The 25,670-nt window shown below is 33.7% G+C and overlaps 3 protein-coding genes across 9 annotated transcripts in view; 2 read left to right on the forward strand and 1 right to left on the reverse strand.

The window, feature by feature from the left end:
- The first annotated feature begins 15 nt into the window (after positions 1 to 15).
- On the forward strand, positions 16 to 2,793 carry LOC145737070 (uncharacterized). 2 transcript variants are annotated; one of them, XR_014180209.1, is made up of 3 exons: positions 16 to 584; positions 633 to 2,192; positions 2,249 to 2,793. XR_014180209.1 is itself a non-coding variant. In XM_081991671.1 (2 exons), the coding sequence occupies exons 1-2, from the start codon at positions 155 to 157 to the stop codon at positions 1,085 to 1,087; spliced, it is 885 nt and encodes a 294-aa protein (XP_081847797.1). In that variant the 5' UTR covers positions 16 to 154; the 3' UTR covers positions 1,088 to 2,793. The 2 variants fall into 2 exon arrangements, 1 of the variants encoding a protein (XP_081847797.1); XM_081991671.1 differs by having other exon boundaries at positions 633 to 2,793.
- A 51-nt stretch (positions 2,794 to 2,844) lies between these two features.
- Positions 2,845 to 25,670, reverse strand: part of LOC145737064 (uncharacterized) — a 181,211-nt gene continuing 158,385 nt past the window's right edge. For 3 of the 4 annotated variants that reach the window (XM_081991658.1, XM_081991660.1, XM_081991659.1), the window contains exons 2-7: positions 13,821 to 14,017; positions 10,365 to 10,521; positions 10,113 to 10,308; positions 9,795 to 10,055; positions 7,554 to 7,613; positions 2,845 to 7,490 (exon numbers count right to left, since the gene is read on the reverse strand). In XM_081991658.1, the coding sequence (XP_081847784.1) occupies positions 7,300 to 7,490; positions 7,554 to 7,613; positions 9,795 to 10,055; positions 10,113 to 10,308; positions 10,365 to 10,521; positions 13,821 to 14,017 (1,062 nt within the window). In that variant the 3' untranslated portion in view covers positions 2,845 to 7,299. The remainder of the gene's footprint in view (positions 7,491 to 7,553; positions 7,614 to 9,794; positions 10,056 to 10,112; positions 10,309 to 10,364; positions 10,522 to 13,820; positions 14,018 to 25,670) is intronic. The other variant, XR_014180208.1, reaches the window with a different exon arrangement.
- On the forward strand, positions 19,557 to 21,421 carry LOC145737031 (uncharacterized). 3 transcript variants are annotated; one of them, XM_081991602.1, is made up of 5 exons: positions 19,557 to 19,997; positions 20,050 to 20,491; positions 20,541 to 20,774; positions 20,827 to 21,132; positions 21,181 to 21,421. In XM_081991602.1, exons 1-5 carry the CDS (start codon positions 19,733 to 19,735, stop codon positions 21,407 to 21,409), a joined length of 1,476 nt encoding a protein of 491 aa, XP_081847728.1. In that variant the 5' UTR covers positions 19,557 to 19,732; the 3' UTR covers positions 21,410 to 21,421. The 3 variants fall into 3 exon arrangements, with proteins under 3 accessions (XP_081847728.1, XP_081847730.1, XP_081847729.1); XM_081991604.1 differs by having other exon boundaries at positions 19,560 to 19,997; positions 20,541 to 20,765; XM_081991603.1 differs by having other exon boundaries at positions 19,572 to 19,997; positions 20,827 to 21,129.

Genomic DNA, 25,670 nt, shown 5'->3' on the forward strand with positions numbered 1-25,670 from the left:
AACCAAATAACAAATCAGTCAATTGTCACTTCTTGAGAAACCAAGATGGCGATGGTGATGGTAAACAACATCTAACCTAAAAAAACGTAATTTTGAGGTTCCGAGGCCCCCAAATTGAGTTATATACAATCAAGGTTAGGGGGCCTGCCCGAAAATGGTAAGGAAAAGGTCCCGTAAACGTTCCTCCAGACGTAAATACTACGAGAGCGACGAGAATGACAGCGATAGCGATATAGATCTGAGTAGTCCCCCCGCATCTCCTGCCCGTAAACGTTACGGTTTGAGACAGAGAAAACAGCCGGTTTTCTTTCACGATTTTGATAATGACGACGACGAAGATTTGGGAAGCAGTCGTAAACGTTCAGACGATGACGAATTCGACGTGCCTCAAAGTGTCCAGTGTTCAGCTAGGCTCAGCACTGAAGCCCCCTCTGCAGCTTGTAGAGACAACGAACTGGACGAGGGGGCTCTTATAGATTTCGAGGACGTGATCAGGGCAGACGTGGTGCTGAACAAACAGAAAGCTGAGTGTAATAGTGGTGTTGTTAATCGAACTGTTGTCACAAATCCAGATCAGGAGAAAGGTAATTGCATTAACAACAAAAACAGCTGTTTACTAATTATCTTTGCAGGACGTAGAATTAAGAAACTAAAGGTCAAACCTGACCTAGATGACACAAAACTAGAAGTACAAATAGACCCATTAAATTTTGTCACAGCCAATCTGGAAGAGCCTCTAAAAGCGAACGGGGTGACAATAAGGAGAGTGAAAACGTCAGAGCCTGTTTCAATCGAAAATGGCTGCCCTATAATGATAGCCCCATCCTCAGTGGAAACAATTGAAAAATACATCCCTCCAGTGTTGGATGAGAAGGAAAAACAGGTGATCTTAAGTAATGAGTATCTTTTGGGTAATAGTTTCGATATGAGCGCCGATGAGTTCCTGGAAAAGCTGGCCTTGAAAAAGGAAGAAAAAGAAGAAGAACAGGTACCAGAAATTAATTTTGATGAGGACAGTGGCAGCAGCGATGACGTCATTCTCATCGAAAAAAAACCGGAAATCATCGTTTTAGATGATGATGACTGAGGGTTGATTAATTGACAGTCTGTAGGATTTATTATTAATTTTGCTGGGTTTGTACTTTTAAGTGATTGTCCCAATTTATTTTTTTGTGATATGCGCACCACAATTGAAATGAGGAAAAAGTAGAAAATAATGGTGTGATCCAGTTAATGTGACTGTTTTAATTATTTTGTGTTTTATTGACTGAAAATAGGGGAAGAGGGTCAAAAAGTGCATGTTAAACCAAGCTTTTTGATAAAAGTATAGTAAGAAGTTTGTGATTGGTCAAAAAAATAAATAAAATATTTTTAATTTCCGGAAAATATCTTAAAAACAGTGTAAAAAGCAAAAATGGTCAAAATAAAGCTTGACGCCCTCTAGCGGTCAAACTAACATACCGATGACCTTTTTTGATTACACCGTTGAAAAGCCTTTGGTCTGGACTATGTTTTACCTTTAGTGACCTTTTGTCCTGATTGGTCAAATAACTGAATTATTTTAGGTTAAAGCAAAAGTGGTTAAATCACTGAAGGTTTGTGAAGCTTGAATTTGACGCCCTCTAGCGGCCAAACGGCGGAACCGATTAACTTAAGTGAGCGTATTTTTGGAAAGCTCACGATCTGAGCTATTTTCACTTCAATCACTTTTGGTCGTCAACTGTCAAATAAGCAAGTTATGGACAATTTTTGAAAAAAGTGCACAAAATTTGGAATTTAATTTACTAATAAAACAAAAAAATTTTTTTTTTTTATTTAATTTTTTAATTACTGTTTTTTAATTTTATTGAACACTATTTTCACGTGACGTTGAGTGAACTCGGCTAAGTTTCCCGGTTCGGCCGCTAGAGGGAATCGAAGTTAATCTTCCTTTTTTTGTAGTTTTTTCTAAATATCTCAGGAACGCTTCAAGTTAGAGGTCTGAACTTTTTACCACAAATCTTCCTTTGAGGGAACGCAGCTTTTACCTTCAATGTCCTTTTTGGGTATCAGGCACCGTTTGTCCTTGAAAAATGAAAAACAAAAATTGTCAAGAAACCTGAAAATTTATTTAGAGAAAAATTTTGAATTTTTTAAATAAACTTCCACTGCCTAAATTCCTTCAGGTTAATGATACAAAAATGACGTAAAGTGTCATTTTTTAAGGGTGCCACGCCCCGAAAACCGTCAGAATTGACATAATTTCCAGGTCATCCTCAAAACTGTGACAGGGGGGGAAAATATCTGAAAAACTGTCTCAAAAAGCTTGACTTTGACGCCCTCTAGCACACTCAAACTATCACACCTGTTTTATGACTGTTTTAATTATTTTGTGTTTTATTGATTAAAAAAGGGAAAGGGGTCAAAAAGTGCATGTGAAACCAAGCTTTTCCATAAAAGTAAAGTAGTTTGTGATTGGTCAAGAAAAACCAGCAAACTGAAATTGACCAATCATATTGTGTTGCACAAAGAGTGCTTTGAATTTTAAGATGTTAGGGATGATTATATTCCTTCGTGAACCCTCCTTTATGAGGCCATTATATTTTCATTTTAACAGCAAATAAGGCTATAAAGTGCCAAAAATTGGTTGACTAGATCACACCAAACCATTGTACATACAAACTGAATTTTCTACTTTTTTCCAGTGATTTTGACATTGTATTGTATTTATAGTTGATAACAATAAAACAAAATTGTTTCCATTTATAGTAATTTAGGATATGTTTCGTTTGAAATACATCATAATAAACTTTTGTTTCGTTTTTATTTTCTGGGAGAGGTAGTAAAGCAGTAACACTCAAACCATAAAAATAAAACTGTATTAAAGATAAAATACAAAATTAAAAAAGAAAAACAATTTTTCTAACTACATATTTGTGTACTCTAGCTTGCTCTATATGTATAAGAAGAACCGATTTTATTTTTTGATCCATATAAATACACACTAATATAATAGCAGCTTTATAGCGGAGCTTGTTTTTTGTGTATTTTAAGGCAAAAATCAAATCTGATTTTTGCTTTTTTGACTAGGACCTAGTCAGCATCAGTTTTCATGTACAAAACCATTCAGTGTACATATTTTGGTAACTTTTCCATATACCTACTGAATATTGAATTATTACAATAAATAAACCAATCACATGATGGTGAATGTAAGATAATTATATTGAAGGGGGGGATTTTTTACTTATTCACAACCGAAATGGAGGGGGGGTATGTATTGCTTCCCACATAGCAAAATTGTATGCCTGGCAGTTACTTTCAGAGATATTCTCAAATATATACATATAACATATGTGTCCAGTATATGAATTGCCAATATGTGCCAGGCATATGTTTCTCAGGAATCTAAAAATAACATTGATGTAGGCGGAAATTTTAAAATTGTATTTTTTTTTGTAATTTCAGCAATTTTACCAAACTGTTTTCCAATTTATAACAAACTATACCATAGAGACCAGTTTTCACTTCTCAGACATACCCCTGGCATATACTTATTGGAATATTTAAAAAGTTAAATTTGTACACCGGCATATGTGGCTAGTCATATGCCTGGCATGTATTTTTCACATTATTTGTTATGTGGGTTTGATCGAGTATTGATGGCACCAGAAAACCGGGGCTTTAACTACTAAAAACATAAAAATCACAAAAATAATACCAAAAAAATACAATAATTAATACTTTTTCTTGTATACAAAGTACGGAACTGTTTTTCTTGTTACTTATTATTGGTTCACTATAATAACAAATACCTACTAGCTATATGTAATAAATGTATATAATAAATAATATACAATAAGTTTACTCTTATAGAGTGACTTCTCTTAAAGCAGTAATAAATATATAATATAATACATAAACAATTTTATTATTTATTAAGTATAAGTACACTGAAAAAGGCCTCCGGAATGAGAAACAGGCGTGTCATATAGTAAATTGTATATTATTAAATATAATTTTTTTTTGTTATAATATGTCACCTCTTTGAGATCGGTCCTTAAAATAACGGCACTGGTACGGCTCTTTTCTGAAACCTACGCTGGACATTTTCAAGTTAAAGGCCGGAATTAAGCAAATTTTAGGGAGTAGTTTGTGATTGACTCAAAAATGCTGCACATATTGACAAAAACCCCCATTTGTCAGTCAGTTCAGACTGTGACAGTACACGTAAAAAACCTCACACTCTAAACACCACTTAATTGAAACTTTATATGTCATTTTGACGTGTTTTTCACACAAAAAAACTAACTAAAGTAAAATATGTATTCTTAACAAAAGATAATAATTTTACAACACCCTGTGTAAGTTTCAACTTGAACAATCTAGCAGTTTTTGAGATATGGATGCAAATCAGTTTAAATGTACAGGGTGGGCCAAATTGGACGTTATTATTTAAATGGAAAGTGCTGTTATTAATGATGTCGGTGCCTGAAGTTGAGTTTTTTCTCTGTTAGACACGGTTTTTGAGATACGCACAAAAAAGTCGTTAAAAAGAAAAAAATTCAAATATCAAGTGTTATATGTCATTAGAATGGTAATTTTAAGATCTTTTCAAAAATGAAATAATATACAGGGTGTTCCATTTAAAAAAAAAACAATTTTTAGGTGCGTGTCTCAAAAACCGTGTTTAATAGAAAAAATTATTTACACTACTGGCTTCTACACAAAAAGTTGCTCTAGAACCCCCTGTAGAACTGTTGCTAAGAACACCCTGTATCTGACAGATATTAACCAACAGTTTTAACCAACAAATTTGAGCTTCAGATACTACTAATAAGAGCACATTTAAATACTTCCAATAATTTGGCCCACCCTGTACAGGGTTATTGATTGAATTTAGACCACCCTAATACAAGCTTTATTTGTAATTTTAGAAGAAACTGTCCATACAAAAGTGATAGATACAAAAAATATAAGTTCTACTATATTTCTAGATAAAATTTATCTATATACAGGGTGTTTCAAAAATTACGTAGCTAACCAAACTTTTATCTTTGCAAATTCGGATTCTACGATAAATTTTAGGCCTATTTGGCTAATAAAAGGTTCTGTATTGTTATATTCAATTGTTTTCTGTCTAATAGAGGCTCTAAATCTCTCTAATGTGAGTCTATATTTCTCTGTATTTAATACAAATAATACAAATATGAGCGTATTCGGTTGCCTATATATAATAAAACCTGCACCTAAAATACTGAACCACCCTGTATAATAAAACCGCGTTTATTAAAGTAAAACAATTTAAAAATCATCGCATTAGACTCATTAATTAAAAAAATTTAAAAAAAAAATTAAAAACGCTGTTAAAAAGTCAAAACCACTTGTTTACTTGCACTGCTCTATTTCCCGGTCAATAATAACTCGGTTATTTGTAATTTTTGAAAAAAATTGTATTCAAGTAACAGAAAGGCAAAATTCCAGGCTACATTTTGACGCTCGAACGAACCTTCTAACTGTCATAGTAACCAAGTTGTGAGCTGTCAAATTATGACATCTCCAAAACCGCTTGTTTACTTGCACTGTTCTATTTCCCAGTCAATAACTCGGTTATTTATAATTTTTGGAAAAAAGTTGTATTGAAGTAAAAGAAAGCCAAAATTACAGACTACATTTTGATGTTTGAACAAACGTTCTAACTGTCATAATAACCAAGTTATGGAAATCAAAAACGCGTACAAGTTTCGATTTTTTGAGACACTCTGTATAGTTAAGTTTTATCTAGAAATATTTTGTATTGAAAGTTTTTTCTAAAATAAAAAATACAGCTTGTAATGGGGTGGTCTAAATTCAGTCAACAACCCTGTACAGGGTCTTTCACTGGAGACTGACCAACCACACCCTTTTTGGGCTTCCCTGTATGTAATTAAAGAAACATGCAGAGATAGCCTAACCTTCAAATAGATACAGCCAATAATGGTGTTTTTTTCTAATGCATCACCCGGTATATTTAACTATTTTCGGAATTTGCACGAAATTCTGCAAATATTTTTACAAAAAAAAAATAATAAAATTTTAAAAATTTTTTGAAATTTGTTTTTTGACAAACCTTGTTGTATATTGATAAAGAAAATTATAGAGAGGACCATTCATTAATTATAACTCTGGGATCAGAGCTATAAACAAATGAGGGTAGAATATAAAGTTTTACAATTTTACAACAAACTAAAATGAAATATTAAGACATAAAAGAAAAAAAATTAAAACTTTTCAAGCAAAATTAAATGGCTATTTCAATTTTTTTAATTATATACAGGGAGGTCAGAAAAAGGGGATTGGTCAGTACCCAGTGAAAGACCCTGTACATTCAGTACAATTAACGACTATACAGGGTTAACCACACAAACCGTCCATTTAAACGTTTATCAGGAACAAATATTTATAGAAATTAAAAATTTAAGAAGTAAATTTTAAAAATATTTTGATTTTTCTGTCACTCACACAAGTAGATGTCAACTTGCTTATTTTAAATGGAATACCCTGTATATTATTGTGTTTTTGAATAGTTTCATCGATTCCAAAATAGTGACGTTTAAAAAATGACATTTTTAGTTTTTGGAGTGTCACATATCTCCTAATTGGAATAAGATAGAGCAAAAACGGCTTGTATGTTCTTGTTTTAACTTTTTGAGACCTATTCCGTGGTCATATTAGAAAATTTGACAGCTGTCAATTTATAAAATTCTTGACACCTGTCAAAATTAAAAATATTACCTAATGATAGACGTCAAAAAGTTAAGAAAAGAACATGCAAGCCGTTTTGCTCTATCTCATTCTGGTTAGGAGTTATGAGAACCTGAAAGTGTCATTTTTCACACGTCAATATCTTGAAAACTGTTGTAGATAGATATAGGTTAGGATACATGAAAAATATTTGAAATTGCTAGGATTATTCAAAAATACAATAATATACATTCATGCAAAAAAGCAAGTTGACATTTACTTCCGGTTAAACCGAATGGCTAACTCTCTGTATACAGGGTGTGTATGTTTTCTCGGCCTTTAACCACCTGAAATCCAGCATATCGTTCTCAGGTCACCTTTCCTATAGAAAATAAGGCAGCAAATTCTAAATAAACCCTTTTTGGTGCAAAAGGGCTGTGAGGAGCGCCATCTAGCGGCATCACAATGGCAACAATCGTTTTCATACAAACTATAGTACATAATATGGACAAATATATTAAACATTTTTCTCTCTCTTGTTCTTCGCTCTCTGTGGGCTGGTACTTATCAGTAAAAAGGACACTAAAATGGACGGTTTCATTTAGCCGTTTTGGGTAGATGGCGCTTCATGTGAAGGGCTAAATGATCGGAGCGCGCAAACGAACGTTCGCACACCCCGCATTTGAAGGGCTTTGCCCCCGTGTGCTTACGATAATGGCGGGTCAATTCGTCCGATCTGGCAAACCTCCATTCGCATTCTGGCCATTGACATTGATACGGTTTTTCGCCTGAAAACAGAGATCATCAGTTTAGTTCTACCCAGTACTCACAGAGGGCGTGCAGTGTAGTACCTGTGTGTATCCTTTGATGCGCCTTCAGGTGTGAGCTTTTTGTATACACTTTAGCACAACCTGGAATTACAAATTAACTAGTTAGAAACACCAGATTCTTGTCTAATTGACTGTTGAACTCTCCAAAACATCAACTTAGACACTTAGACTAGGTCTACCCAATTTTTGATTTGATGACGTTTTGGTGATTGTTTCAGAATACATTACCCTAATACATAAAAGAGCCTCTATTGTACAGGGTGGTCCAGTTTTAAATGTCAATAATTCACCAATCCATAGCCAATTAAAAAATAAGTTGACATTCATTATGTCATTTTCCTGAAAAGTGTTCCTTAAGGAAAATACAGTCCTTCAAATTTCTGTTTAAAAAATAGTTTTTTTTGTCATAACTGTCAGACCGTTGGAGCAATATTGATCAAATTTGGAACAAGCACTTTATTACACGTTATTACGGTCAAAGACCCAAAACTAACCTAACCCAACTTAAAAATTGTCTTGGAAACGGAAAATTAACTTAAGAAGTTTAAAAAATATTATTGTAGCCAGTTTTCATAGTTTCCAGACAAACTAAAAGACTTTCGAAAATTGAATTAGAAAAGATAAAAATTTCAGAAGCTTAAAAATTGTGTTAGTAACCAGTTTTTATGCAAATCGAGAGACTTTAATACTAAAAATTGACTTGTAGACATAAAAACTACTTTTTCAAGAACTTGTTACTACAAATTCATACATTTAAACCTTAAAAATTGACTTAAACCCCAAAATGTGTCTGAACTAATGAAAAGTGACATCAGAAGCTTAAAATTTGCATTTGAAGTAAGTTTTCATAATTTGAAGACAAATTTCAATATTTTAGTCTTGAAAATAGTCTTAGATGCAGGACATTGACATTAGATTCATGAAAATTGTCTTGAAAACGAGCTTTGCGTGCTTTTTACTTTGCTTTTCATTTTCTTCGACTTCTGGACTATTTTTAGTGCTTCAAAACTGCTTTCAGCTTGGAAAATCGAGTTTCAAGACTATCTTCACCAAGTTATTGACATAGCAAACTTAAAAAACAATTTTTACATTCTTCATAGACTTAAAATGGCATTCCAAGCTTTGTCACTATTAAATCGACTTCTAGACACCTCAGTGCTAAAGATTCGGGTATTACTTAATGAACTAGACTGTTTTTAGTGTTTTAAGGCTGTTTTCAGTGCCTCAAATCGAGTTTCAAGACTATCTTTACAAAGTTTTTGACTTATCAGGCCTAAAAGCCAGTGTGTCCACTGACCATAGTCTTGAAAATGTTATTTCAAGCTTATTCTTCACTATTAAATTGACTTCTACACTCATAGGTGCAATAAATTGTAGCACCTCTAAGAAATTCAGACTGTTTTTAGTGCTTTTTAAGACTGAAAAATCGAGTTTAAGACTATTTCCAAAAGTCAAGTTTCTTCAGTAATAAAAGTAAAAAATTTTGGTACCAAATGCTACAATAATAGTCTTGAGAACTAATTTTTAGAAATAAAATAGTCCGAAAATTTAATTTACTTCTAGACTTGTTGTCCAGTCCAGAAAATTCAGTTGTACACCAATTAAAGTCTTGAAAATGTACCTTTGGATTCTCTTTAGTCCTAGTAAAGTCAGTTCTAGCATTAAAAGTCAACTTTTATATTATTTTTAGTAGTGAAAAATGAGTTTCATGCACAATACAATCTTTGTCTTGATTTCCAGACTTTTTTTAGTTTTTGAATGCCAGTTTCAGACACTCAACCAGGATGACAGTCTGAGAAAGCGAATCATAAGACCATTCCTAATAGTAAAAAGCAAGTTTTTAGACTATTCAGTACAAATTTGGACTTTCACAAGTCTTGAATGTTCAGTTTTAAACTATAAAACGATTTTTTAAATGGAAATTTAGAGGACTGTATCTTCCTTAGGAAATGTTTTTCAAAAAAATGACACAATGCAAGTCAACTTATTTTTTGATTAGCTGTCAAATGGTGAATTATTGACACTTAAAACTGGACCACCCTGTAGAAAAAGAGCTAGTAAACTATGTGCTCTTTCAAAAATTACCAGAATTTGAGGTTCTAAACATTTGGCAATATTGTCCACCATTAATCTAACATTTTGGTGACTGCTTGAAAACTTTTTGATGTACAAAATCCTGATTAAGTTTACCGGGACAGTGACAGACCCCCAGTTAGACATAATCCTCTGGTTAAACTAACCAACTCACAAAAGTACACTCACCTATAAAATCACAATGGTGTATCCGGCGTTTTTCCAGTTCCGGATTGTTTCGTCGATTGTACGGTTTCATCCCAACAGCAAGCCGGGGAACCGTGCTGGCAGGAGGTGGGGGCGGTTGTTGGGGTGGACACCCCGGGCCGTGATAAGGCGGGGGCGGCGTCCGTCTGGGTAAATTGCCGCCCGGCGATCCCGGCTCCGAACTGGGCGGCGTCAGAGGCGACACGTACATCAATCTCGACATGGGCGGATACAGTGGGTTGCCTGGCTCAAACAATCTCTATTAAAATATACCGGGTATCCGAGAAAAGTCAATTATACCTTGTGCCGTTCCGGGTGCTATCACGTTATTATTGTTATTCGTGTATTTGTACTGGTTATTGTTGTGGGTCACGTGATGCATCGGGGTTTGCGGTTGGTGGTAGTGCCCCTGGGGGCTGGTGGGCTGTGATTGGTTGTAGGGGCTGGTCGGGGTGCCCATCAGGTGCAACGTAGGCGCTGGTGGAGGTTGGAGAACCTGGAGAACACCAAAAAAACTTACCAAAACATCTTCAAAACTTGTTTGGACATTACCTTTTCGGTTTTAATTTCCAAAGGTGATAGTAAGGGTGAGGGGGTGGGCAACTCGTCCACCGTCTCCATTTTAACGTGTCCAGGCCCCACCAACATGTTGGCGTTTTCTGGATCGATATTCTGGATACTGCTGGCGATGTCCTCCCATAATGGCGGCCTGAAATCCATCATTAATGATTAATTCGAGAAATATGCGATTTGTCCTCGACTAGACTTTAAATGGCGTCTCATTAAGGTCAAAGACTAAGCTTATATATAAATTTTTATTAACAATCTGTCGGAAACGCGTTTTGCAATAAACCAGCACGTTATGGAACTGGTTTTTGTAGTGCAACCAAAGCTGTATAAAGTATCTTAAGAAAAGATATTGATTAGTATCTAGATACCAACAATACTATTTTAAATAATTAGTATTTTAAATGTTTTTAAGAGTATCTAGGGGACATTTTAAAAACAAAACTGTCAAATTAATTAAGGGTCAAAATCAAACTTATCATGCATTTTAATGAGATAATTTAAGACATCTAACCGCCATTTGCACCGTTCTACTCTAAGCATTGCTTAAGTTAAGTGTGGTTTAGAGTGTGACTTTTTTCCCCTATACTGTCACAGTCTGACCCACACTTAAACTAAGCTCGGCTTACAAAACGACGGTGCAAACGGGGGTAAATAATTAAAAGTACTTTAAACTTTATTTGAATTGATATTGTATTGTTGTACAATTGTTCTAATTAAAAAAAAAATTTTCAGATTTTCCAATTTTTTCCAGAAAAATACCGGAAACTTTCTGAAAAATATTGTATACCTAACCTCAACATTTTTCAAAATAATATGAAGGGTGACCAAAAGACAATTTCAAGGGCTACATACTGGTATATTGAACCACCCTGTAACTGTTAAATTAACAGAGTTACGGGCTGTCACAGTAAAAACTGTCAAAATGAAACAACTCAGTTTTAATAGTAAATAACTCACTTATTCGACGTTTTAGGTAAAACCGCTATACAGGGTGATCAAAAGAGAATTTCAAGGGCTACATATTGGTATATTGAACCACCCTGTAACTGTCAAAATAACAGAGTTACGGTCTGTCACAGTAAAAACTGTCAAAATCAAACAACTCAGTTTTAACAGTAAATAACTCACTTAGTCGATGTTTTAGGTAAAAACGCTATACAGGGTGATCAAAAGAGAATTTCAAAGGCTACAAATTGGTATATTAAAGTTGTCAAGATAACCGAGTTATCGACAATACAATGAAGTAGTTTACAAGGTGATTCAATGGATTTTTAACATCCTTGTAACTTGTTTAATTTTCATTTTATAAAAAAATACCAAAAATATACAGGGTGTCCCAAATTTGAGCAACAAACCAAACTTATAATTTTTTATTCGATTTTTGGAATTTACCTCAAATTCCAGGCCTACTTGATGTTAAATGTTTGTATCGATATTCAATTGTTTTTGCTCTAGCAGCCTTACTTTGACCACCCTCTTCGAGAGCAGAAATTCCCAATTTGTGCGAAATTTTGGTGCACTTTTCCATAAAATCGTCCATAACTCGCTTATTTGAAACACTCTGTATAAACACACCGTACAACAAAAGAAAGCTAATGAATGGGGCTATCAAGTGACGTTGAGCGGGCACGGCTAAGTTGTCCCGTTTAGCCGCTAGAGGGCGTCAAATTTGACTCTCGTTTTTTGCAGTTTTTGCTCAGTATCTCAGGAACGTTTCAGGTTAGAGGTCTGCACATTTTACCACAAATGCAACTCGAGGGATGCAACTTTTACCTTCTATACACTTTTTGGTACCATGCACCGTTTGACCTTGAAAAATTAAAAACTATAATTGTCAAGGGTGATACCTTCTGATTTTTTTCAGGAAATTTTTTATTTTCAATATTTACCTCAACTGTCTAAATACCTTCTGGTTAATAGTACAAAAATGATTTAAAGTGTCATTTGTCAAAAATGTCATTTTGCAAGGGTGCCACGCCCTAAAGTGTCAAAATTGACATAATTTCAAGGTCATCTCCGAAACGGTACCAGTTAGAGCAAAATGGACGTGAAATTTGTGTTCCCCAGATTCAAATTAATTAAAAAAAAACACTTTAATTGAAAAAAATCCAAAATGGTCGCCGCTAGTATAGTAGGCCCAAAAAATCTCTAATTTAGATTAAAATTTCGTGCACTTTTCCAGAAAATCGTCCATAACTCACTTATTTGAAACACTCTGTACAAAACTACCGTATAATAAAAGAAAGCTAATGAATGGAGCTATCACGTGAAGTTGAATGGGCACGGCTGAGTTGCCCTGTTTAGCCGCTAGAGGGCGTCAAAATTCACTCTCGCTTTTTGCAGTTTTGCTCAATATCTCAGCAATAACGTTTCAGATTAGAGTAGTGAAATGTTTAACGGTCACCAATGTACATTTTTCAAGCTTTAAATTGATATAAAAATTCATTATTTACCTGTCAAACTGAAGAAAAAAAAAACAGGTTACTGTCCTATTATAAGGCGATAGCATTGATGTCTCCGAGACACCAACACCAACAAACGCAATTAACTCAAAAACTATGCCAGTTATGAAAAAAAATTTAAGAAGCTTTTTTGTTCTAAATTATCTTCTTGTCATAGTGCAGTAAAGAAACTACACAAAAAACCAGTGGCGTGTCACTTTTTTTAAAAATTACCTATAGTGTTTAATAACCCCCCTAAAATAGTGCGGTGTAATAAACTTTAACCTAACATTCACGGTCAAAAAAAGTACATTTTTTAAGCTTTAAATTGATATAAAAATTCATTATTTACCTGTCAAACTGAAGAAAAAAAAACAGGTTACTGTCCTATTATAAGGCGGTAGCATTGATGTCTCCGAGACACCAACACCAACAAACGCAATTAACTCAAAAACTATGCGAGCTATCAAAAAAATTTAAAGAGGCTTTTTTCTTCTAAATTATCTTCTTGTCATAGTGCAGTAAAGAAACTACACGAAAAACAGTGGCGTGTCAGTTTTTGCGGCGATTAAAAATTACTTACAAACCCCCTAAACTAGTGCGGTGTAATTAACTTTAACCTAACATTCACGGTCAAAAAAGTACATTTTTTAAGCCTTAAATTTTGCTATAAAAATTACGATGTACCTAGCAAATTAGCTTAGAAATGGACTGTCAAAGTAAGGGAAGTCTCAATATTTTTGGCAAAAAACAACAACATCAAGGGTTTTAACTTAAAATTGTGCTGCATCCATACACTTAAAAAAAAAAACAGTATTTAAGCTATGAAATGGTATTAAAAAGATGATTGTGTACCTGTCAAATTAACTAAGTTACAAGCTGTCAAAGTTAGGGTGTTAAAATAAGAATTATTTACTATAATATCTCGTTTAGTTTTACAGATTTTTTCCAACTTTTACAGCAACTTTAACCATTTTTTTTTTTTTGAGTAACTTACCGGAGGAATCCATCATCGTCTGTACCAGGTAGAGTGCGCATGGAGACGTAACTGAGGTTCTGTTGCGCAGCACGTGGGGGGCAGGCGGGCTCGAAGAAGTCGTCGAGTTGCGACGCGGAATCTCTGCGCGGTTTGTCCAGTTCTTCGAGTCGCCGCTCCCATTCTTGTTTGCATAGAAAAGTGTCCAGGTCGCTGGTCTACAATTTCAAAAAAAAAAAAAACCATTTAATACAGCATATGCTAGTTATGGATGGAACGTTTTAAAGTGACAAGACAAAAGAGTGTCGGCGTTGTTGCCGTTACACAAAAAAAAAAATACGGACAAGCTGAAACACGGCCGTCGACACCTCTCGGAAAGTCCCCATAACTAATGGAACCGGTTGAAATAAATTATGACGCAGAAAAACTTGAACAATATGAACAGTGACAGCGCACAAACTGACAACATGGCTAAGCGCCGCGGGATTCGGCGCTATTTACAACACCTCTTAAAATACAACCCCTGCGGTCACGGATTTGTATCTGTTGGATTTTTCTGCAGTTACATGGGTTTGGTAAAGTTAGCACAAACGTGTAAACAAATCGACGGCAATTTCTTGTTGCCAAACTATAACTGTTATCCAAATTAAAAATCAAATTTTTGCTATGTTGTCAAATTAATATTTTTCCAAAAATTACCAATAAATTGTCAATACTCCCATTTCAGCAATGTTGCCAGACTATAACTGCTATCCAAATTAAAAATCAAATTTTTGCTATGTTGCTAAATTGGCTATTTTTCTAATTAATTATCAAATTTTGCAATCCTGTCAAATTAATTATTTGTTTAAAATTACTCATAAATAAACAATCACAGTTTAGCAAATTTATGTTCATACATAAACAATAATAACAGTTAAATTTATGTCATGTTGCCAAATTAATCCAAAAATTACCAATAAATTGTCAATACTCCTATTTGAGCAATGTTGCCAAACTATAACTGCTATCCAAATAAAAAAAAAACAAATTGTCAATACTCCCATTTCAGCAATGTTGCCAAACTATATCTGCTATCCAAATTAAAAAAACAATTTTTGCAATGTTGCCAAATTGACAATTTTTCTAATTAATCAACAAATTTTGCAATTCTGTCAAATTGATTATTTGTCTAAAATTACTCATACATAAACAATAATAACAGTTAAATTTATGTCATGTTGCCAAATTAATCCAAAAATTACCAATAAATTGTCAATACTCCTATTTGAGCAATGTTGCCAAACTATAACTGCTATCCAAATAAAAAAAAAACAAATTTTGCAATGTTGCTAAATTGGCCATTTTTCAATTAATTATCAAATTTTGCAATCCTGTCAAATTGATTATTTGTCTAAAATTACTCATAAATAAACAATAATAACAGATAAATTTATGTCATGTTGCCAAATTAATATTTTTCCAAAAATTACCAATAAATTGTCAATACTCCCATTTCAGCAACGTTGCCAAACTATAACTGCTATCCAAATTAAAAATCAAATTTTTGCAATGTTGCTAAATTGGCAATTTTTCTAATTAATTATCAAATTTTGCAATCCTGTCAAATTGATTATTTGTTTAAAATTACTCATAAATAAACAATCACAGTTTAGCAAATTTATGTTGCCAAATTCACATTTTTCCTAAAATTACCAATAAATTGTCAATACTCCCATTTCAGCAATGTTGCCAAATTATAACTAATATCCAAATTAAAAATCAAATTTTTGCAATGTTGCAAAATTGACAATTTTTCTAATTAATTATCAAATTTTGCAATTCTGTCAAATTGATTATTTGTTTAAAATTACTCATAAATAAACAATCACAGTTTAGCAAATTTATGTTGCCAAATTAACATTTTTCCTAAAATTATCAATAAATTGTCAATACTCCCATTTCAGCAACGTTGCCAAACTATAACTGCTATCCAAATTAAAAATCAAATTTTTGCAATGTTGCTAAATTGGCAATTTTTCGAATTAATTATCAAATTTTGCAATCCTGTCAAATTGATTATTTGTTTAAAATTACTCATAAATAAACAATCACAGTTTAGCAAATTTATGTTGCCAAATTCACATTTTTCCTAAAATTATCAATAAATTGTCAATACTCCCATATCAGCAATGTTGCCAGACTATAACTGCTATCCAAATAAAAAAAAACAATTTTTGCAATGTTGCCAAATTGGCAATGTTTCTAATTACTCAACAAATTTTGCAATCCTGTCAAATTGATTATTTGTCTAAAATTACTCATACATAAACAATAATAACAGTTAAATTTATGTCATGTTGCCAAATTAATCCAAAAATTACCAATAAATTGTCAATACTCCCATTTCAGCAACGTTGCCAAACTATAACTGCTATCCAAATTAAAAATCAAATTTTTGCAATGTTGCTAAATTGGCAATTTTTCGAATTAATTATCAAATTTTACAATCCTGTCAAATTGATTATTTGTCTAAAATTACTCATAAATAAACAATAATAACAGTTAAATTTATGTCATGTTGCCAAATTAATCCAAAAATTACCAATAAATTGTCAATACTCCCATTTCAGCAATGTTGCCAAATTATAACTAATATCCAAATTAAAAATCAAATTTTTGCAATGTTGCAAAATTGACAATTTTTCTAATTAATTATCAAATTTTGCAATCCTGTCAAATTGATTATTTGTTTAAAATTACTCATAAATAAACAATCACAGTTTAGCAAATTTATGTTGCCAAATTAACATTTTTCCTAAAATTATCAATAAATTGTCAATACTCCCATATCAGCAATGTTGCCAGACTATAACTGCTATCCAAATAAAAAAAAACAATTTTTGCAATGTTGCCAAATTGGCAATGTTTCTAATTACTCAACAAATTTTGCAATCCTGTCAAATTGATTATTTGTCTAAAATTACTCATACATAAACAATAATAACAGTTAAATTTATGTCATGTTGCCAAATTAATCCAAAAATTACCAATAAATTGTCAATACTCCTATTTGAGCAATGTTGCCAAACTATAACTGCTATCCAAATAAAAAAAAAACCAAATTTTGCAATGTTGCTAAATTGGCCATTTTTCAATTAATTATCAAATTTTGCAATCCTGTCAAATTGATTATTTGTCTAAAATTACTCATAAATAAACAATAATAACAGATAAATTTATGTCATGTTGCCAAATTAATATTTTTCCAAAAATTACCAATAAATTGTCAATACTCCCATTTCAGCAACGTTGCCAAACTATAACTGCTATCCAAATTAAAAATCAAATTTTTGCAATGTTGCTAAATTGGCAATTTTTCGAATTAATTATCAAATTTTGCAATCCTGTCAAATTGATTATTTGTCTAAAATTACTCATAAATAAACAATAATAACAGTTGAGCAAATTTATGTCATGTTGCCAAATTAATAGTATTTTCCTAAAATTACCAATAAATTGACAATACTCCCATTTCAGCAATGTTGCCAAAGTGACAATTTACTTATTAAAGTTAGTTATATTGCCAAACTAATTATTTTCCTAAGTACTGAATTTTTGCAATTCCCGTCAAATTCCACTTTATAGCTCCCTTCTTAAAGAAAATCATGACAAAAAATGTGCTACTAGACTTTGACAGCCCATTTGACAGAGTCAAGGTTTGTCTAAAATCAAATTGAAACCCATATACAGGGTAATTCAAATTCGACCCTCACCATTGGGATCTCGGAAATGATAAGAGAGAGGAATTCTTCCTAGATTTGGTGTAACCTGACCACTTTCAAAGGATTTTTTTCCCAAAAAACAGCATCATCCACCTTTTTTTGGGTAGAACTAAGTTAAATAAACAAAATATGACATCAATTTGACAGACCCGTCAAGTTCTTCTTAGATGTGGTAAATTTGAAACTAGTTTTACACTATACTCAAACACTTTTATGGTAAAACCGATAGATTATGTATGGTTTAAGTGTGGCTTAACATTCCATTGGACCGTTAAAACTACTAGATTTATGCGAAAAACGTTGGAGGTGTTGTTATCTATGCATCTTATGAAAGGGATCGTAAAATTTAATTTTTTTTTCACCAAAAAGGCGAACGATTGTCCGGCCGTAAAAATAAATCAAACAGGTCTTAAATGTGCTTATATACAAGTCTATAAAGATTAATGGACGTTTTCGGTTTGGAAATCATTAAATTTGATGATATGGCCCAGTGTCATTGATTGCTTTAATGTTTTTTTTTCTCCTCTCTATGGTTGTTGCGTTAATCACGTACCGTTACATAGAAACCCAATCAAAATGTTTTAATTGACCGTCTCCGAAAGAATGAACCGTTAATTGGCGATAAAACTGTGTGGAAAATGAACAAAAAAATGTCGTAGACAGACGTTGTTTGCCCATTGCCGGACCATCCGTAACCCATGAATGGAGGTTATGAATGAAACGTGTTTACTCGGGGCTGTCGAGATGAACAGGAAATGAATAATGTAATGGAATCTCACTCGGCCGGTCGCCTCTCGGCCTTTGGGAACTTTGGTTGACCCGAATTTTATTTTTTTTTCTCTCAACGTCAAATTTCACCTGTTTGGTCGAGGTCTTCGGGTCAGAACCACTCAGATTTGAACGTGTCCTGTCAGTTTGGTGAACCCTGGTAGATCCAAACAAAAATTGTCAAATTACGTTTGTCAAAAGTACAGTTACAGAAAATGATTGACAACGTCAAACTGAAGAAATTGATGTTTTGACTAAAAGATCAACTGCCTCTTGTTCAATGAGTTGTGAAACAGGTGGTTGTAAATAAACTGACCACTCTGTATAGTATTTTAGTATTGTGGACACGAAAAAAAAACAGAGTAGATTTTGACTGTTTTGACGTATTAGACAGTTGTTACGTGATACTAGAACACTATTCACCTAAACAGGCACGTGATATTTATCAAAATAATTACCATGTAGCAGGTAAAGTTTTTGCAACTGCAAGACAACTAACTGTATTTTAACACTTTGAGCTTTTCAAGCCAAATTTTGACTGTTTTGACACATCAGACAGTTGTCACGTGACAATAAAACACTAAAATAAACTACTAAAATAATTACTATGGAGCTGTAAAACACGTCATCTCTTCAAATACAAGAAAACGGTATTTTGACTGTTTGAGTTCTTCAAAACAAATTTTCATCGTTTTGACGTATTAGACAGTTGTCACGTGACACTATTTACCTAAACAGTCACGTGACAACTATCAAAATAATTCCCATAGAGCTGTAAAACGCGTCATGTCTTTTCAACCACAAGAACACGGTATTTTGACTGTTTGAGCTGTTCAGAGCAGATTTTGACTGTTTTGACGTATTTAGACAGTTGTCACGTGACACTAGTACACTATTTACGTAAACAGTCACGTGACAACTATCAAAAGAATTACCATGAAGCTGTAAAACACGTCATATGTATCTGCAACTGCAAGAAAAGCATATTTTGACTGCTTGAGCTCTTCAGAGCAGATTTTGACTGTTTTAACATTTCAGGCAGTTGTCACGTGACACTAAAACACTGTTTATTTAAACGGTCACGTGACAACTATCAAATTAATTGCCATGGAGCTGTAAAACACGTCATGCCTCTTCAAATACAAGAAAACGGTATTTTGATTGTTTGAGCTCTTCAAAGCAGATTTTGACACATTGCAAACCATCTTCAAACCAAATTAGTAGAATTTGTCATTTTGGTCACATTGCAAACCATCTTGAAGCCAAATTAGTAGAATTTGTCACTTTGGTCACATTGCAAACCATCTTTGAACGTTATGTGCGTTTAATAGTAGTACAACTAGCTGTCATTAGTTTACCAGGTGCAATATAACCCTCAAAAATGTCATAAAATTTTAAATAATGACTGGACTAATTGTATTGTTTTTGAGCTTGGTTTACTCGGTTGGCAGTCACCCATCTAAGGTTAATTTGCCCTTCAATCAGTCCTTGAAGACTACAGTTTACGTGGACAAATGTTGTAAAGTGTCCGAGTGTCTAAACAACCAGTTACAGTGTGTCTCAAATTTGAGGAATGCGTCAAAATTTTTCCCTCAAGGTTTGCTGATTGATGAAAATGTTTTGGATGTGAAACCTTTACCATTTAAGGGACCATGTCAGGATGAGAGTAAGTTTTTTGAAAACCCCTTAAAAAGCCCTTAAACACCCTGTATTTGTAGCTACCATGATCACTAATAAGGACCTTAAAAACTTTTTACTGAAGTTATTTCAAAATGAAGTGGAATTAGTAAGGTTTAAAGGGCTTACAAGCTATAAAAGTGGAGAGTTTTGCTTGGATAGCTTGGAAGCAAAATATGCTGTAAGGGTGTGCCCTTGTAAGGCTCACCTTTGTTTACTGAAATGTTGCCCTTTTGGGCAATACTACAACACTAAACAGCAACACTGCCGGAACTTAACCAGTCCAGATAATCAAGAATCTGTGCTAAAAGCCCTTAAAGTTAATCCAGACTTTCGCCTGGTTAACAATAAGCTTTTAAAATGTGGGGATGAACCGGATGTGTTGATTAAAGCTTTTGACGACCCTAGCGAATTGATGGTGGAAGGGAAAGGGCATTTGGTGCTTCAGCTGGAAGGGCATAGCACCCTAATAGGAACCAAAAGGTGATGTTGGAGGCTGTAAAACCCTAAAAATCACTGTATAAGTTTGCAGGTACTGTGTTGACTGGTTTTCTTCTGATGGAAAATGGAGCCACATCAACGGGTTCTACTGTCAAAGTCCTAGAAAGTGTTCTGGCCCCCCAGGGTTTTCAGCAACCCTCTCAAACACCAAATACATCATCCACGTGAAGAATCAGCAAATCAACAAACTTCAAGCTAAACACATCCCTTTGAGGTTCCCTAAACCCTTGTACTGTCACCAGGAACCTTCGGAAGGGTTCACAAAGTACCTCCACCTTGCACTGCTACAACAGTCTAAACAAAATTCAGTTTTGTAGTGTTTCTACACTGATTTTCAGCCCTTGTTCAGAATACATTTGTTTGCAAAAGTGTTGCCCTTACGACCAACAGTTTGACCTAAATTCCTTCAAATGCACCCAGAAAACCCTAGCAAAACCCTTAGGGATCAACAGTCTGGACAGTCAAACGGCTTTGGACTATTTCCTGTTTGAGAAATTGGACAATTGCCATTTTGTCAAGCTGTTACATTCTAATTTAGGGGTGGACAGACTGTACTTGACCAACAAGGGAAAGTTGGTACAAAGGGTTTTGCAGGGTTTCACTGAAACTCCCCCATCCAGGTTGTATCACCCTTGTTTCACCCTTTTTGTATATCATCAGGTTTTTTGCAGGTTTTGTGTTGATCATTTTGTTAACGGAAGATTGTGGGGTGTTAATGGATTTTTGTGTAATGAAGATGAAGAGGAGAACAGCCACCATTGTTTACCGGATTTTAAGTATTTGTCCAAGAAGAATAGGAAAAATGGCAATAATGTTACGTTTATCCCTAACCTTACTTTAATAGTTGTGTTGTCTGTGTTAAGTAGTGTACAGAGTGATTGTTTTTACTTAATATTTTGATCTGTAACAAAATTGCAGTATTATTTCATGCATGTCAATTTTTGACTTAAACTGCAAGGTTACTGTACTGTTTTACTATCAACTCTTAATAGGGAAAAAACGTGGATTTTCTAAGCTTTAAAATGGTATAAAAAATCCTGTCAAACTAACCTGCCAAACAACAAACTGCAAAAGAAAGGTTGCTGTGCTATTGCAAAACGGTGGCATTGATGTCTCCGAGACATCGACACCAACAAACGCAAATTTACACATAAACCGTGTTAGCTATCAGAAAAATTAAAGAGAGCTTTTCTGTTCTAAATTGAATTGTCATTACAGTGCGGTATATCACAGGACAGATATCACGTGGTTTTAAAGGATAATTTAGCTAGGCAGTCACGTGACCGTTGTCAAACATCATAAATCACAAAAACACTCTTTATATCGAATACTGCAAGAAAACGTTTCTAAACCCTGATTTTTGCAACTTCTAGAGTATGGTTTAAGAGTTTTGACGTTAGTGACAATTGTCACGTGATTGTAGAACACTATTTAGTTAGACGGTCACGTGACAATTGGCAAAATAACTGTCATAACTTTCAGAAACACGTTTTATATCAAATACTGCAAGAAAACCTTTTCTGGACCTAGATTTTTGCAACTTTTGAGCAGAATTTGACAGTTTTGACGTTAGTGACAGTTGTCACATGATATCAGAAGACTATTTAGCTAGACTATGAAGTGACAATTGTCAAAATAACTGTCATAAATCTCAGAAACACGTTTTATATGAAATATTGCAAGAAAACGTTTCTAAATCCTGATTTTGCAACTTTAGAGCATAGTTTGCCAGTTTTGACGTTAGTGACAGTTGTCACGTGATTGCAGAATACTATTTAGTTAGACGGTCACAGTGATAATTGTAAAAATAACTGTCATAATTCTCAGAAACACGTTTTATATCAAATACTGCAAAAACACTTTTCTAAATCTTGATTTTTGCAACTTTAGAGCATAGTTTGACAGTTTTGACGTTAGTGGCAGTTGTCACGTGATTTCAGAAGACTATTTAGCTGGACTATGAAGTGACAATTGTCAAAATAACTGTCATAAATCTCAGAAACACGTTTTATATCAAATACCGCAATAACACGTTTCTAAATCTTGAATTTTGCAATTTTAGAGCATAGTTTGACAGTTTTGGCGTTAGTGACAGTTGTGACGTGATTGTAGAACACTATTTAGCTAGACTATGAAGTGATAATTGTCAAAATAATTGACATAAATCTCAGAAATAAGTTTTATATCAAATACTGCAAGAAAACGATTTTCAGAAAATCGTACATAATTCACTTATTTAATACTCCCTGTATAAAACCACCGTATGACAAATGAAAGCTAATGAACGGGACTATCACGTGACGTTGAGCGGGCACGGCCAAGTTGCCCCGTTTAGCCGCTAGAGGGCGTCAAACTTGACTCTCGCTTTTTGCAGTTTTTGCTCAATATCTCAGGAACGTTGCACGTTAGAGGTCTGAAATTTTTACCGATGAGATGCAAATTTTACCGTCTGTACACTTTTTCGGTACTACGCATCGTTTGACTTTAAAAAAAAATTAAAAACTAGAATTGTCAAGAACTGATTTTTTTGAGAAAATGTTTTATTTCCAAAATTAACCTCAACTGCCTAAATACTTTCAAGTTAATAGTGCAAAAACGAGTTATATTTGAATTTTCATATTTTCCGGAAAATTACAGAAATGTTTTAACGATTGGTTAAAGAATGACGTGAAAATTCCGTCTCGCTCAGTTCACAACTAATAGACAAGGAAGGACAATCATTACTGTCGCTAACCCTGAGATAGATTTTAGTGCGTTCCAATAAATGTTCACCTAACCTTGCGTCACTTTAAAAAGAACGACCAACACCTGTTTTCGCACTAATCAAAGTGTTTTTTCTTTTTATTTCAATAACTATACGAAAATTACCGGGACATAATTTTTTACTGCCTGATACTTGACCCAAATAGGGCTCAGATGTGCAATATAGATCGGCGTTGAATTATGACCTAAAGAGAAATCGCTATATAAAGCCGACAACTTGAATTTGCTGGAAATATCGCTTTATTTGCTATATGCCTCGCGTATACCGGGTGTTTGAATTTTGTGGGAGCTGAAAAAACTGCAATTTCAAGGCGGTAATCGAAATGGTACATCTCGGACGCAAAAAGGCGATAATACGCACTTTGCGGTCGTTTCTCATAACCTTTTTCTAGTCCAATCTCACTTTACGACGTAATATACAGATATTCTGATTCCTAGTTCAGATTGTTTCAAACTAGTTAACCAGAAGTGGTTTTTCGCGCTTTATATGGTGCTTAAGTGCTTCATCCGTGTGTTGCAACAGTGGAACTAGTAAAGAAAGAATAAAAATCGCATTAAAAAAAAAAATATAATGAATTAAAGAATAAAAGTAGGTACACACAAAGTGAGATTTCAAACAGATTTAGTGCCTCAAAACATAGAAAATTCAGTTTTTCTTTCAGAGTGTATATGGCCCTTATGAACCATTTGGGCTTGTCAGCAAATTTTGACCATGAATTTTCCCTATAAAACCATCTTAGGTTAGGTTGAATGTCATATTGTCAAACTGGTCATTTTCCTAAAATTACTTATAAAAAGAAATTTCTAGAAACTTTGCTTTTTGTAAATAATAAAAGCAACCAACCTTTGACATCAAATGTGAACGACTTACGCAAAATCACGTCGTTTTTGCTTGCAAAAGCTTACAAAGCAGCTTAGAAGCTTTCCGAAAGCTTTCAGAACAGTTGAAAAGCTTCCAAATGCTTCTCAACTTATCTATAGAAGCTCTCAAAGATTTCAAGACAGTCTAAAAGTTTCCAAATGCTTCTAGAGCAATTTAACAGCTACAAAAAAAAGTTTCTAAAACCGTCTACAAGGTTTTAAAACTCTTAAAAGCAGTCCAAATACTTCAATGCTCTTTAAACTGTCCAAACACCTTCCAAATGCTTCTCAAGCCTTCCAAAATAGTCAAGAATCTTCTAAAAGCCTTTAGAACACTATAGAGGCTTCCAAATGATCTTCAACTAGACTAGAAGCTTTCAAAAAATTTCAAGGTAGTCTAAAAGCTTCCATAAGTTTCTGGAACAGTCCAATAAGTCTTTAAATACATTAAAAGCAATCCAAAAGCTACAATATTTTTTAAATTCTCCAGAAACTTTCCAATTGCTCCTAAAGTAGTCTAAAAAGATTTCAAAATACTACAGAAACTGCAAAATGCTTCTAAACGTCGAAAGCCTTCCAAAACCTTTTAGAACAGTCTAAAAGCTTCCAAATGCTTTTCAACTTATCTATAGAAGCTTTAAAAAGATTTCAAGACAGTCTAAAAGTTTCCAAATGCTTCTAGAGCAGTTTAACAACTTCCAAAAGTTTCTAGAACCGTCTGCAAGGTTTAAAATGTCTTAAAAGTAGTCCAGAATCTTCAATGCTCTTTAAACTGTCCAAAAACCTTCCAAATGCTTCTCAAGCCTCCCAAAACAGTCAAGAAGTTTCTCAAAGCTTTTAAAACACTATAGAGGCTTTCAAATAATCTTCAATTAGTCTAGAAGCTCTCAAAAAATTTCAATGCAGTCTAAATGCTTTCATAAGTTTCTGGAACAGTCCAATAAGTTTTTAAATACTTAAAAAGCACTCCAAAAGCTTCAATGTTTTTTGAATTCTTCAGAAACCTGCCAAATACTCCTAAAGTAGTCTAAAGAGATTTCAAAATACTACAGAAACTGCAAAATGCTTCTAAACCAGTTGAAAGTCTTCCAAAACCTTTTAGAACAGTCTAAAAGCTTCCAAATGCTTTTCAACTTATCTATAGAAGCTTTAAGAAGATTTCAAGACAGTCTAAAAGTTTCCAAATGCTTCTAGAGCAGTTTAATTAATTTCAAAAGTTTCTAGAACTGTCTAGAAGGTTTTAAAAGCCTCAAAAGCAGTCCAAATACTTCAATGCTCTTTAAACTGTCCAAAAAGCCTTCCAAATGCTTCTCAAGCCTTCCAAAACAGTCAAGATGCTTCTAAAAGCTTTTAGAACACTATAGAGGCTTCCAAATGATCTTCAATTGGTCTAGAAACTTTAAAAAAATTTCAAGACAAGCCCAAAAGCTTCCAAAAGTTTCTAGAACAGTCCAATAAGGTTTTAAATACTTTAAAAGAAGTCCAAAAGCTTCAATGTTTTATTAATTCTCCAGAAACCTTCCAAATGCTCCTAAAG

The sequence above is a fragment of the Ips typographus genome, linkage group LG13, assembly GCF_016097725.1.
Source record: "Ips typographus isolate SLU linkage group LG13, UJ_Ityp_2.0, whole genome shotgun sequence".
Taxonomy (NCBI): Eukaryota; Metazoa; Arthropoda; class Insecta; order Coleoptera; family Curculionidae; genus Ips; species Ips typographus.

Bases quoted from the DNA above. Each gene is read 5' to 3' on its own strand.
- LOC145737031 (XM_081991602.1), top strand. From the start codon at position 19,733: ATGACTGGACTAATTGTATTGTTTTTGAGCTTGGTTTACTCGGTTGGC. The intron at 19,998-20,049 runs GTAAGTTTTTTG...CTGTATTTGTAG, and splicing joins GGGACCATGTCAGGATGAGA to CTACCATGATCACTAATAAG. The intron at 20,775-20,826 runs GTACCTCCACCT...TCAGTTTTGTAG, and splicing joins CCTTCGGAAGGGTTCACAAA to TGTTTCTACACTGATTTTCA.
- LOC145737070 (XM_081991671.1), top strand. From the start codon at position 155: ATGGTAAGGAAAAGGTCCCGTAAACGTTCCTCCAGACGTAAATACTAC. The intron at 585-632 runs GTAATTGCATTA...TTATCTTTGCAG, and splicing joins AAATCCAGATCAGGAGAAAG to GACGTAGAATTAAGAAACTA.